The sequence below is a fragment of the Corvus brachyrhynchos genome, unplaced genomic scaffold (assembly GCF_000691975.1).
Source record: "Corvus brachyrhynchos isolate BGI_N302 unplaced genomic scaffold, ASM69197v1 scaffold60, whole genome shotgun sequence".
Taxonomy (NCBI): Eukaryota; Metazoa; Chordata; class Aves; order Passeriformes; family Corvidae; genus Corvus; species Corvus brachyrhynchos.
This window is the reverse complement of record NW_008236767.1, coordinates 4,117,015-4,129,834: the sequence shown is the minus strand read 5'-3', so window position 1 is coordinate 4,129,834 and position 12,820 is coordinate 4,117,015. Positions and strand designations below refer to the sequence as shown.

The 12,820-nt window shown below is 37.0% G+C and overlaps 1 protein-coding gene across 6 annotated transcripts in view; it reads left to right on the top strand.

Moving 5' to 3' along the window:
* The window catches only part of ST18 (ST18, C2H2C-type zinc finger), a 169,304-nt gene that overhangs the window by 128,948 nt on the left and 27,536 nt on the right, over positions 1-12,820 (top strand). For all 6 annotated transcript variants that reach the window (XM_017727446.1, XM_017727448.1, XM_017727445.1 and 3 more), the window contains 3 exons: positions 1,007-1,111; positions 2,222-2,427; positions 5,585-5,796. In XM_017727446.1, coding sequence (XP_017582935.1) covers positions 1,007-1,111; positions 2,222-2,427; positions 5,585-5,796 — 523 coding nt within the window. The remainder of the gene's footprint in view (positions 1-1,006; positions 1,112-2,221; positions 2,428-5,584; positions 5,797-12,820) is intronic.

Below are 12,820 nucleotides of genomic sequence, written 5' to 3'. Positions count from 1 at the left end.
TCCTGTCTGTTTAACTCGATGCCTGCAGGGAGAAAGTATAATTGAGAAAAGCCTTCCAGACAGGCAGCTGGGGAATCATAGCTGGACTGCAGGTGAGGCAGAGAGTCAACACACTCTGTCTCCAGCAAGGCATTGCTGTCAGCACAGCTCTTGTCAGTACTGCTTTCTGCTGGAAGCAGTACATTCCATCATAAAGCTTCTTGGGAAAGATAATGTCAATCTTACAAACAAACTTGGGACATAAGAATTTCAAAAACGACTTTCTTCGTTGATCTGAATATTTGTGAGATTTTGGGATTTTTTGTTTATTGCTTGATTTGTTACCGCATGAGTGCACCAAAATTAAGGTTTATCATACTGTGTTTTAATAATAAAGATAGTAAGTCTTTATCAGACATATGACAGTCTTGTCTACAAGAATATATATGGCACAAGCAGATATTTTTTCTTTGTGTTTCCTGTTTTAAATCCCCAGTCATCTTTGAGGCACATTGGCTGTATCATGAGCAATCCATGAATAGGATAAGAAAACATGTTCTAATCTAATGAAACAAACAGGAAAATATAAGCTAGCACAACTTGAAATGACAGAATGTGTTCTTTGGTAACAGTCCCTCATATATCTCTGGGGGTTTTGTCCCAAATTCACTTCCCTTTAAATCAGCAGGAGGCTTATATGCATGGTTTGGCTGATAAAGTAAATGACATTTGTCAAAAAATTTACTAGTGACTTGCCAGACACAAAACATCAAAGCTAAACTGTGGAAAACTCCTACATGACTCAGTTTCCAGATATATCACCTAAAATACATGCAGATTTCACAGTTTTGCATTAAGGATTGAAAAACACATGAATCTGGGCTAAAATGGCAGCAGTTCCCATAGATGTGCAGACCATCAGAGAAGTTCAAAGCCACTGGTTTCCACAGAAAAACAGCACACATCTCCTTTATTCAAGAATTAATTTCAATGTTTTTTTCTGTTCTTCACTTTTGCTTTTCTACAGCCTTTCTGGTTGTCCAATTGCTGCAGCTGAAAAGTTGGCAATGTCCCAGGAAAAGAACCAGCTTGAGTCTCCAAAAGCTGGGCAGTGCCATGATCAGACTCACAGGTAGGAGTCCTCACAAACCAGTCTCTCCAAAGTAATGATGCACAAACTTTGTGGATTGGTCCCCAGATCTTACACCTGCTTCAGATTTAGGTTTCAGTGGTAACCCAGTTTTCCAAGATGAACCTCTGCAAAGACATCTGACTCTCAAAATAAACAATAATCTTTCTGTTGGTTCCTGTGCATGTGGCTGACATTGAAGACAAAAGATGTATCTTTGGATAAGCAGTCAAATATATCCTACTAAATCTTACTTCCACACAAGTAACCTGATCAGAACAATTCATAGAGTTTCTTAATTCTTAGTTTATTGGTTTAATTACTTTAATTTATTTTTTATACGACATCAAAAAAAAAGAAACACTTTTTATTGCAATTGTATTTTGTTTGAGTTATATGGACCCTACAGACATGCATAATTTGCACATCATTGGCACCACGACCATTGCAACCTATTATATTCAGGTCTATTTGGGGACACTTTAATTTGTGGATTATTGACATGATCAGCTCTAATGGTTCCTTCAGAGCCATTACAGAATATTATGTCCATGTGTCTGCCAACTGCACATGCCTTAACTCTACATATGAAAAGTCCTTAGGAAATTACTAAAGACAAGTAGTTACTGAACATTAACTAAATGGAATAACACACCATACATCATTTGTTCCTCCCAAATAGCACAAGCAATTATTTCAGATCATCTTATATTATATTTATATCATACTCATTCACAGTAAAGTGAGAACAATACTGATCCAAAAAACTAAAAGCTAGAAAAAAATCCAGACAATTTTTTAGAATGAAAGGAAGCACCATGCTACAGTGGTAATCTAGCAGTAAGTCAGTAACTTCCTTGTAAAAAGCCCAAACTACAGCTAAAGAATGCTACATTTTTTAATGTCCTCATCTTTTAGTTTGTGAAGTAGTGAAAGTACTTTTTGACTACTAGTCAGCCACCATGTTTATTTCTTGTATACACCCACCAGTAAGTTTCATGTGATAATAGCACATTTTTAGATTATGAGATTCAACCATATCCTATTTTTCAAGACAAGGTTATTTAAAGACATTATTGTCTTTCTCCTTCATTCTTTTCCTCCCCTCTGCAGGACAAATTTATCAAAGCAGCCTGAGGTATCTCAGTACAGTTACAGAACTTCACAGCCAGTCACCTCCTCCAGAGGCACCCTGGTGAAAGAACAGGAGAAGTTTGGGAAAGTTCCATTTGATTACGCCAGTTTTGATGCACAAGTCTTTGGCAAACGCACAACAGCACCTGTGTCACAAGGTCGAAAAACACCTCAGTTTCTTGAATGTAAGCTCAAAATCCAATTTTCTATTGATAAAGGGGCAAAAAGTTGATGACTTTTTTTTCCTTTTTGCTTGTTCTGCTTTCAAACTTCTAGAATTCTAGAAAGGTCTGTAGAAACCATCTTTAATCACTTGTGTCTAGAATGTTAAATAGAATCACTAATTTGCAAAATATAGAATCTAAATATCATTACTACAAAGTTTACTTTTTTGATGCTTCCTTTGAAAGCAGTCATCAGTGGAAAAGAGGAGTAAAAAGGAATGCTTTATGTTTTACCTGTTACCTTCTTCCTTTATAAAATTGTGATGTCTTTAAGGAATAGATGAGGAGTTCCATGAAATGTGCTTGCACAAGATGTAATGAATTGTAGTACAAAGAAACCCAAGTAAGGTTTCAAAGGTACTTCAGGTACTATTTAGGTGAATCTATACAGGTATTATTCGTCCTAGATGAGCATGTGCCTCAGCTACATTAAGTCCAGGCCTGGACTGAATTTGTTTTGGTACCTCACGTTTCTGTACTAAATCATATTTATGGTGCAGACATAACCAATGCATTGAATTGTTATCAAGATTCCTCTGCTTGCATCATTTACAGATTTGCTGAGGTACTACTCTGTACAAATGAGATACCACAGTGAGGACAGTGATGGTTTATTGCAGATGCTCTTCAGAATCTGCATGGGAAATGTCTGCTATTGTATCGAACATTATCGAATATTCTTTAGTTTAAAGAAACAAGTAATTCTGTTGTCATGAGGGAAATGGAAAAGAAATGTTTCATTGCACCGAAATTGGGTTCAGAAGAAAATAGCTCCAGAACAATGTGATAAAAGATTCTTAAGTTAGCTTTTGTTTTGTTAATGACAAAAAGATTAGTCAAGGACAATAAAATAGGAAAACAAATTTTGTCCCACTTACCCCAACAAAGAAGAACATTCATAGTAAGGTGAACAGAAAAGCAAAAAATTTTGTTAACGAATAAATTCACACAGAAGTTAATTATAGTCTAATATACCTCTAATATTATAAAATATTATATATATTTTATATATTTATAAAATTTGTATGTTTTTATATTTATTTGTGTATGCATCTGAGTACACAAAAACACACATATATGTTTGTAGGTATCTGTCTTTTGTGTATATATATAAAATACTCTATTTAAAATTGCAAATGAAAAGTAGATATTTATCTGACCTAGAAAATAGGCTTGCTTAAATGAAAGCAAATATATGCATTGCCGCCTTCTTGGGTGGCAGATTTTCCAATTTTGTTTCTAAAATTGAATATTCCCTATTAGCTGTCTCTTTGCACAGATGTATGTCTATTTCACAGGTTCATTTCAAGGAAAAAATGATTGAAATGTTTTTATACAAATGCAAATACACGTATATGCAATTTATGTATGAAGTATATCAGAGCTGAAGTTTACAGCCTGTTGTTCTTGCAAAGATTGCAATGTGCAGCTATTATTTTAATGGAAGGTGAAAGTAAAAGAGCTGGTGAGTGATTTAACTATTCAGGTGTACAAAAGTTGGCAATAAGAAGCTGATGATGTAGTGATGGGTTCAGAGTCTATGTAAATATATAGCCAGCCAAAAGCCCATCATTAGCCCTCTGTGGATTCTGCGCTTGCAAACTTGTTTTGTTAGCAAAATATATACACCCTTTATAGCCTGGGGTTTTTTTGTTGGTTTGTTGGTTGTTTTTTTATCTTTTAGGATAGGCAATGAAAAATGCACTTTCTGGTCTTTAAACACAATTTAAATTTCATTGTAGAAACTGATAAAATGTAGACTGTCTTGTTTGTGCTACAGTATTACAGCAGGGTAGATAAATCCCTTTTAATTTTCACTAGAGAGAGGGAGGACTGAATCATGAGGCTTTCATGTATCGCTCTACTCAGATGCTTCCAGTGTTTAGAGAAATGGAATGTAGCATTCAGCTCTAGTCAAAGCACATAAACAAGCATTTCTTTTAGAGCATCCCAAGTTTCAGGAAGATGAGTCCTCCTATGCCTTGTGTAGCTCTTAGCATTAAAAAGCACTCAGCCAAAGCCCTACATCCAAAGGGATCCAGAGCCTTGGGGCTCAGATCTTTAGGGAGCGAGCAGATGGCCGTACACAGAAATGTTCTTGATGTATCTGGGTGTAGGCTGAGAAATTGGATTTTGCTTAGTTTATCTTTGTAGGACACTGTGAGGGCTGCAGACAAAATAAGTGATTATTGCTTCCTTAGAGCTGAAATCATGGTGTTGTGTTCTCCCTGCAACACTTTATCCCATCTCAAGCTCCAAAATCCAGAAGAGAGAACAGAGTTCTCTCTAACAGTTTTAGAATAAATGCTGCTGATGAAGAAGAAAACAAAGAACCACAGACACCGCTTTTGTCTGTGAAAGTGCTTTTCTGTTCACCTGTTTGTATTTCATTCTCAACTGACCTTACTGTGCCTAATAAATCTGTGTATTATTCCAAATATAGCCAAAAAAAGACTGTAAACCAAGATCATATGAATGTTCATTGCCATTTTTTTTTTTTAATTGACTAAAGGATAGACTTAAATTTCTAAATATTTCCACAAAATCAGTACTGAATGTTCCTTACAGGTAATGTCTCTATCTGTTTGCTCTGCTTCATTCAAGAGCCTGGTTTTGTGCTCCTTAGTCACATAAGCAAAGCTATTTAAATAACAGACTTATTTATCTAAGTAGGGTAAGCAGTGTTGTTTTAGCTAAGACTGGACAAGTCACTGTTGGTTTGTTGCACAACAGAGCTCCCCAAGAGGAAGCCTTTATAAGAATACATTTACGATTGCATTTGCCCACTGGAGTGGTCAAACCACGATGGGTAACACATTAATGCGTGTTCAGTCTTTCCTTGGACATCATTGCTTTCAATGCCTGGGTTAAGGATAAGTAAAAGATGAGTAAAAATCTCAGAAGGTTTGTTGCCAGATGTGTATTTCTCAAGGAAAAATTAAATTATTGTGTTTCTGAAGCCATTTTTACTGTAAGCCCTTACTGGCAATAGGAAATGGATTGTTTTAAATGTAATCTTTGAATATTTTTTATGTATGAAATTGTAGTCTGAGAAGCAAAACTATTTAATGGGAAAAATTTCATACATGCAATTGCTAATCAAATCTCTCTTCAACAGCAAAGCATTTTTCAAATCCAGTGAAATTTTCTAATCGACTGCCTAGTGCTAGCGCCCACACACAGAGCCCTTGCCATGCCAACTCTTATAGCTACGGTCAATGTAGTGAAGACACCCACATAGCAGCAGCTGCTGCTATCCTGAACCTTTCCACCCGCTGCAGGGAAGCAGCAGAGATCCTCTCCAACAAACCACAGAGTCTGTCTGCCAAGGTAGGGTAGTCCAAGAACCTGGAGGGTGTGCTAGCTACTGAACTGTGCGAATAAACTGTCTTTCATGTTAGTGACTGCATTAAATCCCCCAAAAGAAGGCTTCTGTTTGCATGCTCTTTTGAAGAGAGGCAGAGAAAGGAAACAGTAATGTAGTGACCAGCTCTGATAAAACTAAATAAATAGTAGGAATTATGTTGTTAATTCTTTTCATAATTGAGCTCTAATTACAAGGGGGGAGTTTTCTGGGAGGAAAAAAGATAAAGGTTATTTGAAATCCAACAACAATCTGTGGTGGATAATGAGTAAGATCTGTTTTAAGAGGGAATTTTTCCCCCTCTGAAACCTGTCATTAGGGATCATTTTGGAGACTGATTAAAAAAAAAAAATAAAAATAGTGTGATTAATCAAGGTGATATTTTGCTAGCAATGGAACAGAACTACCTATGGAGTCTGTTGTGTTTGGAGCTCCTAACAGTTTGGCAAGGTGGAGAGGGGGGGAATAACAACTGACTTTGGTAAAATTCCCCTTTCTGCTGGCAAGAGTAGAGAATCAGGCCCACTGCGTTTGCAGATAGATAATTTGGGCAAGTCTGTCATAATGGAAAGCTGCCTAATTTTGTAGATGTTTGTGTGGCTTTCGTGTTTTGGTTTCTGCTCTGCGTTTCCTCACAGATCTTTATGATTTACAAATGGTGCTGTGTGAGCTATGAGACTTATTTTCTGTGCCATTACATAGTATTATAATTCTGATGAAAATAGACAAGATTTTCTTCTGATGACAATGGTGTGGGAGCACTGTTTATTATTTGCATTAAAGTCACACATGTTCCACTGCAATGAAACTTTTGAAAGCTCTTTGTAGATGAGAGGGAGTCATTACAAGAACCTGAGGAGAAATCACTGCCGAGAGAAAAGAGGTGTGTTTGTCAAAACACAGCATAGCAGGTGTGCTTCTGCTGTGGGACTCTGACTCGTGATGTTTGCTCCAAAAGACAGATGACTATTTTTTCTGCAAGTCAGTGTCACTCTACCTTATCTCTCCCTTATCTGAACCTCACAAGGCTCAGTCTGGCTAGAGGTGGCTTCCACAGCTGTTGATCTACATTTTGGTTGAGTGTTCATTCACCATTGCTAGGAGGTTAGCTATTATTTTTTGAGTGGAACCATTAATTTTGCCACCAGCATAACAACTTCTTAGATATTCTGAGCCTTGTGCCTTTGCAGAGTGGTATCCCCTACTTTGCTGCTTTTGATTTCTACTCCTGTGGGAAGTTTTGGACATTAAAATCAATGTTGGGAAATGCCACAGGGCATTTTAGAGTATGTCCACATGCATTCCCTGTAACTCAGACATTATCTGTTCCAAAGATTGCTCATAGAACCTTTCCTAATGACATATCAATCCTTGATATCTGCTGCAAAAAACCTCCTTCCATCAGTCTTGAACAAAGACTTCTTCTAGTAGGGAAATGGAAACTGATGCCAATGATTGGATTAAATTGCAGCAGCAGCCTTTGGCTGACCTCAGCAATAGACCTTTGTTGCCAGAGAAGAGCAGTAAAGGGACCAGACATAACCCAAAGATTTTCTCCTGTGTACCTGCTTCACAGTTGCCAAATCATGGGGAAGGATTGAATGGAAGTGAACTGAATAGTAATGGTACAGAGGGGCACTTGGGGCACATAGCTTACTCCTTTTTCACAGCCAGGAATCCAGCATAAAAGAAAATCACCTGCCTACCTTGCTATCTGCCTGCCTCCACTTCTGCCAGACTTTCTGGAGGGCATACTGATACAAAACATCTGACAGAAGAATCAGAATTAGCTTCTGGCCAGAACACAGACAAGTGAGCCCCAAACAGATTTGGTGTCCAAAAGTACACAAAACATATTTTTATTTGGTTTTGGATATTTATTACTTTGATCATACAGGATTCAAACCAAAAAAATTGTGGAATTAAGTTGCCAGACTCTCTTAAATTCTTTCTAATTTTAAAATATGAAACAATAAAATAAGGCTAATTTAAAAGAGACTACTAACTATTTATCAGTTTTTCTGATTTGTTCTGTGGCTGGTCGTGGTAACAAATGTAAATGCTTAATTGCTAGAATATCTTACAAAGTTTTAGATTATAAAAACTGCCCTCTTGAGGCTTTATCTGTATTTGAACTCAAATAATGCAATAGATTACTACAGAGTTAATGATTTCCTTTTTCTACTCAGCAGCACACACATTCAACAGGTTTGAAAATACCTGTGTGGAGTGGCTGTATTCAGAGCCCCACATTATCAAGCATCTCAGCCCTGCCCCTTGACACATCCTTTTGTTCCTTTTTCTAAGAAAACCTAATTAGCCTGGTCCATACTTTAGCAGATCAAAACTCCTGACAGGTAAAGGTGTTTGCTCTTCCCTGAGCATCAGGTAGCCTCCCGGCAATTCAAGCCTTGGTTCTTTACAGATGGGAGACTGTGTGGTGATAGAGTAAGGATATGTGAGACTGCAGAGGACTTCCTAGGCCTGCTGGAAATACTTTGCCAGTAGTACGCTTGTCAGAGATGTAAAAATATTGTGCTTCCAAGTTTTAAAGGCAGAACTTTAAAGTTCAAACATTTCAAGTAAGTGTCATTTTCTTGTATTTGCTCAAGGCATGCATATGTCGCCTTGCTTAAACAAGTGGGGAAAACAACAAAATGCTTTTTAGCACAACTGTGTTCCCAAGCATTTTTTTTTTTCTTTCTGCCTTTTAAATTTTATTTCTTGCCCCCCAAAGCATTTTCCCTCTCTTAGGAAGAGTTGGATGGTTTACCCTGAATATTCACCACTTCCCTGTATATACAGATAACACTTAAATGAAAAAGTAAATGTATTTTATAAAATAGTTCCAAATTTCAATAATTTAATGGACATTCAAATATGTATCTCTCATTCTCTGCATATCAGTTCAAAAGGGAGAGTCCGAGACAACAAAAGAGAAAGACAAGTGTAGCAAGGATAGAGAAGTCATATTACACATTAACAGTACCACTGGTAAGGAAAACTTCCAAAGAGACCTACTGCACAAGATCTGACAAAAATCCCAAGTTTAAAAATGTTAATTTAAAAGTTAAGCCATTAAAAGAATACATTTATTTGAAATGAGCAGTCAAATGAATCTTAAACCTTCTCTATGAATTATCTATCAGTTGCATACAAAATACTAAGATCATCACATACCTTGATGATATAGTTTTCAAAAATAATTAATACCACATTAATGTTGTACCATCTGAGCCATTCAGCCTGGGACTGCAGTAAAATCTTCCCTTGAATATAATCCCAACCAGCCAATTCTCATGCAGTCAGTACCCCAAGCCAGTCTCCTGTTTGAATTTGATTTACAGTTTATGCAGCTCCATTCAGCTCCCATTGAAGTCACCAGAAGGGTTCCCCTAGGAGGCTTAGCCTGCAGTTTCTATCTGTGTAAGAATCCACATCATCATAACTTCCAGGGATCTCCCCTGTTTACAGCCCTCACCACACATGTCTCAGTGAGGTAGCTGCAAGCAATAGTTTATCTGTATCCTCATCACTACTGCTTGCCAAACATTTTGTTGAATGTTTTGGTGTTTTTCCCACCTGTTAGGCAAAATGGCATATGCACACTATGCCTTGAAAGAAAACAAAAAACCAACCAAAAAAAATCACACTTGATAAAAATGTTTAAAGTTCACATTCTGGTTTTGAACAAAACGATGTCATCTCTCCGTTCTTGGATATTGATGATGGTGAAAATTACATCTACTATTTAAAAAATGTAGTTAGCACTCAACATATTTGTCAGGCAGTACTTTACTACAAATACCTTAAAGCCTAAATACAGGATGAAAAATCATCCAAGCGTATCACTAGGTTCCATCCTGTAATACTGCTGTGCATATTGCTCTCTGAGTACCTTCTTGGCTAGCTTTTTTTAATTTATGAACAGCTCTGGGCTTAAATTGTGACTCCATTTTTGTTTCAGATGATGTTGGGCTGTTACAAGTTTTCTCATTTTGATCCAAATTAATATTTTAATTTTCTGCAGAAGTACTCAATTGCTTAAATCCAAGTGTGAAGAATGGAGGATGAGGTGCCTGTGTTTTTGTTGGCTGGGAATAGAAAAGATTGTACTCTTTTGGATGGACTTGCTTTAAGAATATTATTCATACACACGGCAAGATACGAGTCTTGTTTACTCCCAATACCAGAACTTCAGAGCTCTTTTGAGCTTTCCAAACCAGACTGAACTGCTAGGGGGAATGCAAAATCATTGATCATGTTGTTTCTTTGGACTTGCTTAGCATGAAGTTCCATGGCTGATGCCAATCAAAGAATACATGAATTCCCTTATATGTCATGACACAATCTCCCTGATCTCACAGGTGTGAAATAAGATCCATGCAGACACAATAATTTACTCTTTCTGATCCAGCTGGGATAAAGCTTAACTTGTAATCATTACAGGAGACACACTGGAGAGTATTAAATATTGTGAGGGATCAGATGGACCAAAAGCATATGAAAAAATGCAGGAGAAATTTGGCGCAAAAAGCTAACATCCTTTATTGTCCTAGCTGTTGTAATTCAATTCTAAGGACAAGACCTAATTAAGTACTAGAAAATATTCCCGAATATTTATGTCATAAGATAAAGGAGGTTGAAAAAGATTGACTTTATGGCACAACACAGTTGGAGACTATACAGACAGGCTTTTTTTTGTTTATGTATTTATATTAGTCTTCATTTTTGGTAATAAAGTACTATTTGTACCTTGTCTTTTCACTGAATAGCTACTGGCATAAAGAAAATGTGATCCTATCACTTTTCTTTCATTTTTTATTCTGGAATCCTTTTCCAGCTGCTTGTAAAACATGGAGGGGGGGATTAGACTGTCACTGATGAGGTAGTAGGTAAGAAGCAACTTGAATTTAATTGCTGTGTGTATCCTCTCATGCTCATTGATTTTTCTTCATTGCTTCAGTGGATATTGTCCTGGTTTACACCAGTGTAAATGTAAATGTGAGTAAGATCAAAATCAGGCTGCAAAGATTTACACAGCTTAAACCAAATATAAGTTAAGAAATAAAAAGATACATTTGCATCTTTGTTTGTTTACAGTTTTAAGGAATAATCTGAAGAGTTTACATTGTTTTGATAGCTATATTTTAAATATGTCATTATAAATGGATAAATATAGGCCTGTTCACACATGCACTAGAGTCAACAGTAATAAGATCTTGCCTTCAATGAGGAGAACACAGCCTTTACAAGCCTGAGCTAAGCGTAGTAAGTGCCATTTTCTGTCAGCATGTCAGAGCACTACTCTAGCATTTTTTCCCATTTGCCATTTTTGTCTTTTTAGTTCCATTTTATAATTAATGTAAAAATAAATGCGGTAAAGCAAGCAAAGGAGACATATTGAGAGGAGGGTGGGATCAGAGTAGGAATGCAAACTGGAGCAATAACTGTGACTTCCCTCTTTTCGCTCTGCCATTTGGAGTTTGCTAGAAAGGCACCAAAGCAATACCTCTTTTATACCATTCTGAATAAAAAGCCATGCTGTAAACGTGGGATCCATCCTGCAATGAGTAAAGGGGGATATTTTTCCCCATGACTTTATTTAATTGTTGTGTGCATCTGTGAGCTCACTTAAACCCCATCTGCACACTACTTCACAAACACACAACCCAGCCTTCCCTGATCAGAATTAGGTACGTGTTGGACAACCCAACTTCTACATGATTTCAGGCAAGTGTTGAGAAAGCTTTAAATATTTGTGTTGGTTAATTTTCTGCTTATTATTCAGAGCTCCTTGTGGAGGCTACTGGTATCTCTTTCTCAGAGAAAATGATTTTCTGATATTATTCTATGTCAAGTTGCATTGAGAAGGGGACCTTGATTGTTTTTGGTCCTTTTTGTGGTTGCCGTTGCCTTCTGAGTAGTTGATATTTTGTCAGTGACAGAGAATCTGCACTATTTATGGGTTTTGCACTATAAAACTACCGCAGCCCAGTCACATGGCTTCCTTTCCTAAGCCATCTGTCACAGAGGTCTGGAATTTTATGTGAATGTTGGTTGTGCAGACTTAACCCAAGTTTTTTTATTATGAAAAATGTCAGCAACTACAATGTTTAGCATTTTACTTTACATTGGTCATTAAACTTGATTACTGTAGCTCTGTTTCATTGCTATAGTTACATATCAACTATGAAGCCAAAAAACACTGGGGCGATCATGGCAGAGTTATATTGTCAGATCCTGGAGTGTGTGCTTGGCACTGATATAGTTAATATCTTGGATTTTTCTAACTAAGGTTTATTAATGCTGGTATAAAAATGTATTTGATATTATACAGATGGCATAAGATGTTGTGGTTACTAAGTTATTATCCAGGATAAGCTGCACTGTCAAATTCAGGGCTTAAAACTATCACAGGAGATTAAACTATTTACTAAAAAGGGGCAGAAAGATATAACCAAAGCGTCTTAGTATGAACATATTAGAAGTGTATTTACTTCCCATAAATATAATAAAACATCTCTCTCTTTTAAGCTGTATGATTGAAAATGTGAACTTAGCTATGTGGGAGAAGCAAACATAAGAGGTGCCTGAGTTTCTGAACCAGGGACAAGCAGATGGCTTGGTGGTGCTTCAGTCTAGGTGGGCATCTGTGTCAGGCTCATGGATGCAAAAGGGAACCATGCTGGCTGAGTGAAGAGAGGTTGTCAGGCCCTAAATTGTCATCTTCTACCAATATTTTCCTTCTTATTCAGAAGATTTAATCAATCACATTTTACCTTTAAATGAGACATCACTGGCAGTGGTAGAAGACAAGGCTGCATGAAGGAAGCTCAGTCCAACCAGGGTGGCCATGCCACACTTTCAGCACAGGGGAAGAGCTCCCTGTTTCACCACAACTCTTCTTAAGATCCTCCAAAGAGGATAAGTTTCATTGCCCTATCATTAACAATTAAATGGGTGACTAACCATCAAACTCCAGCAATA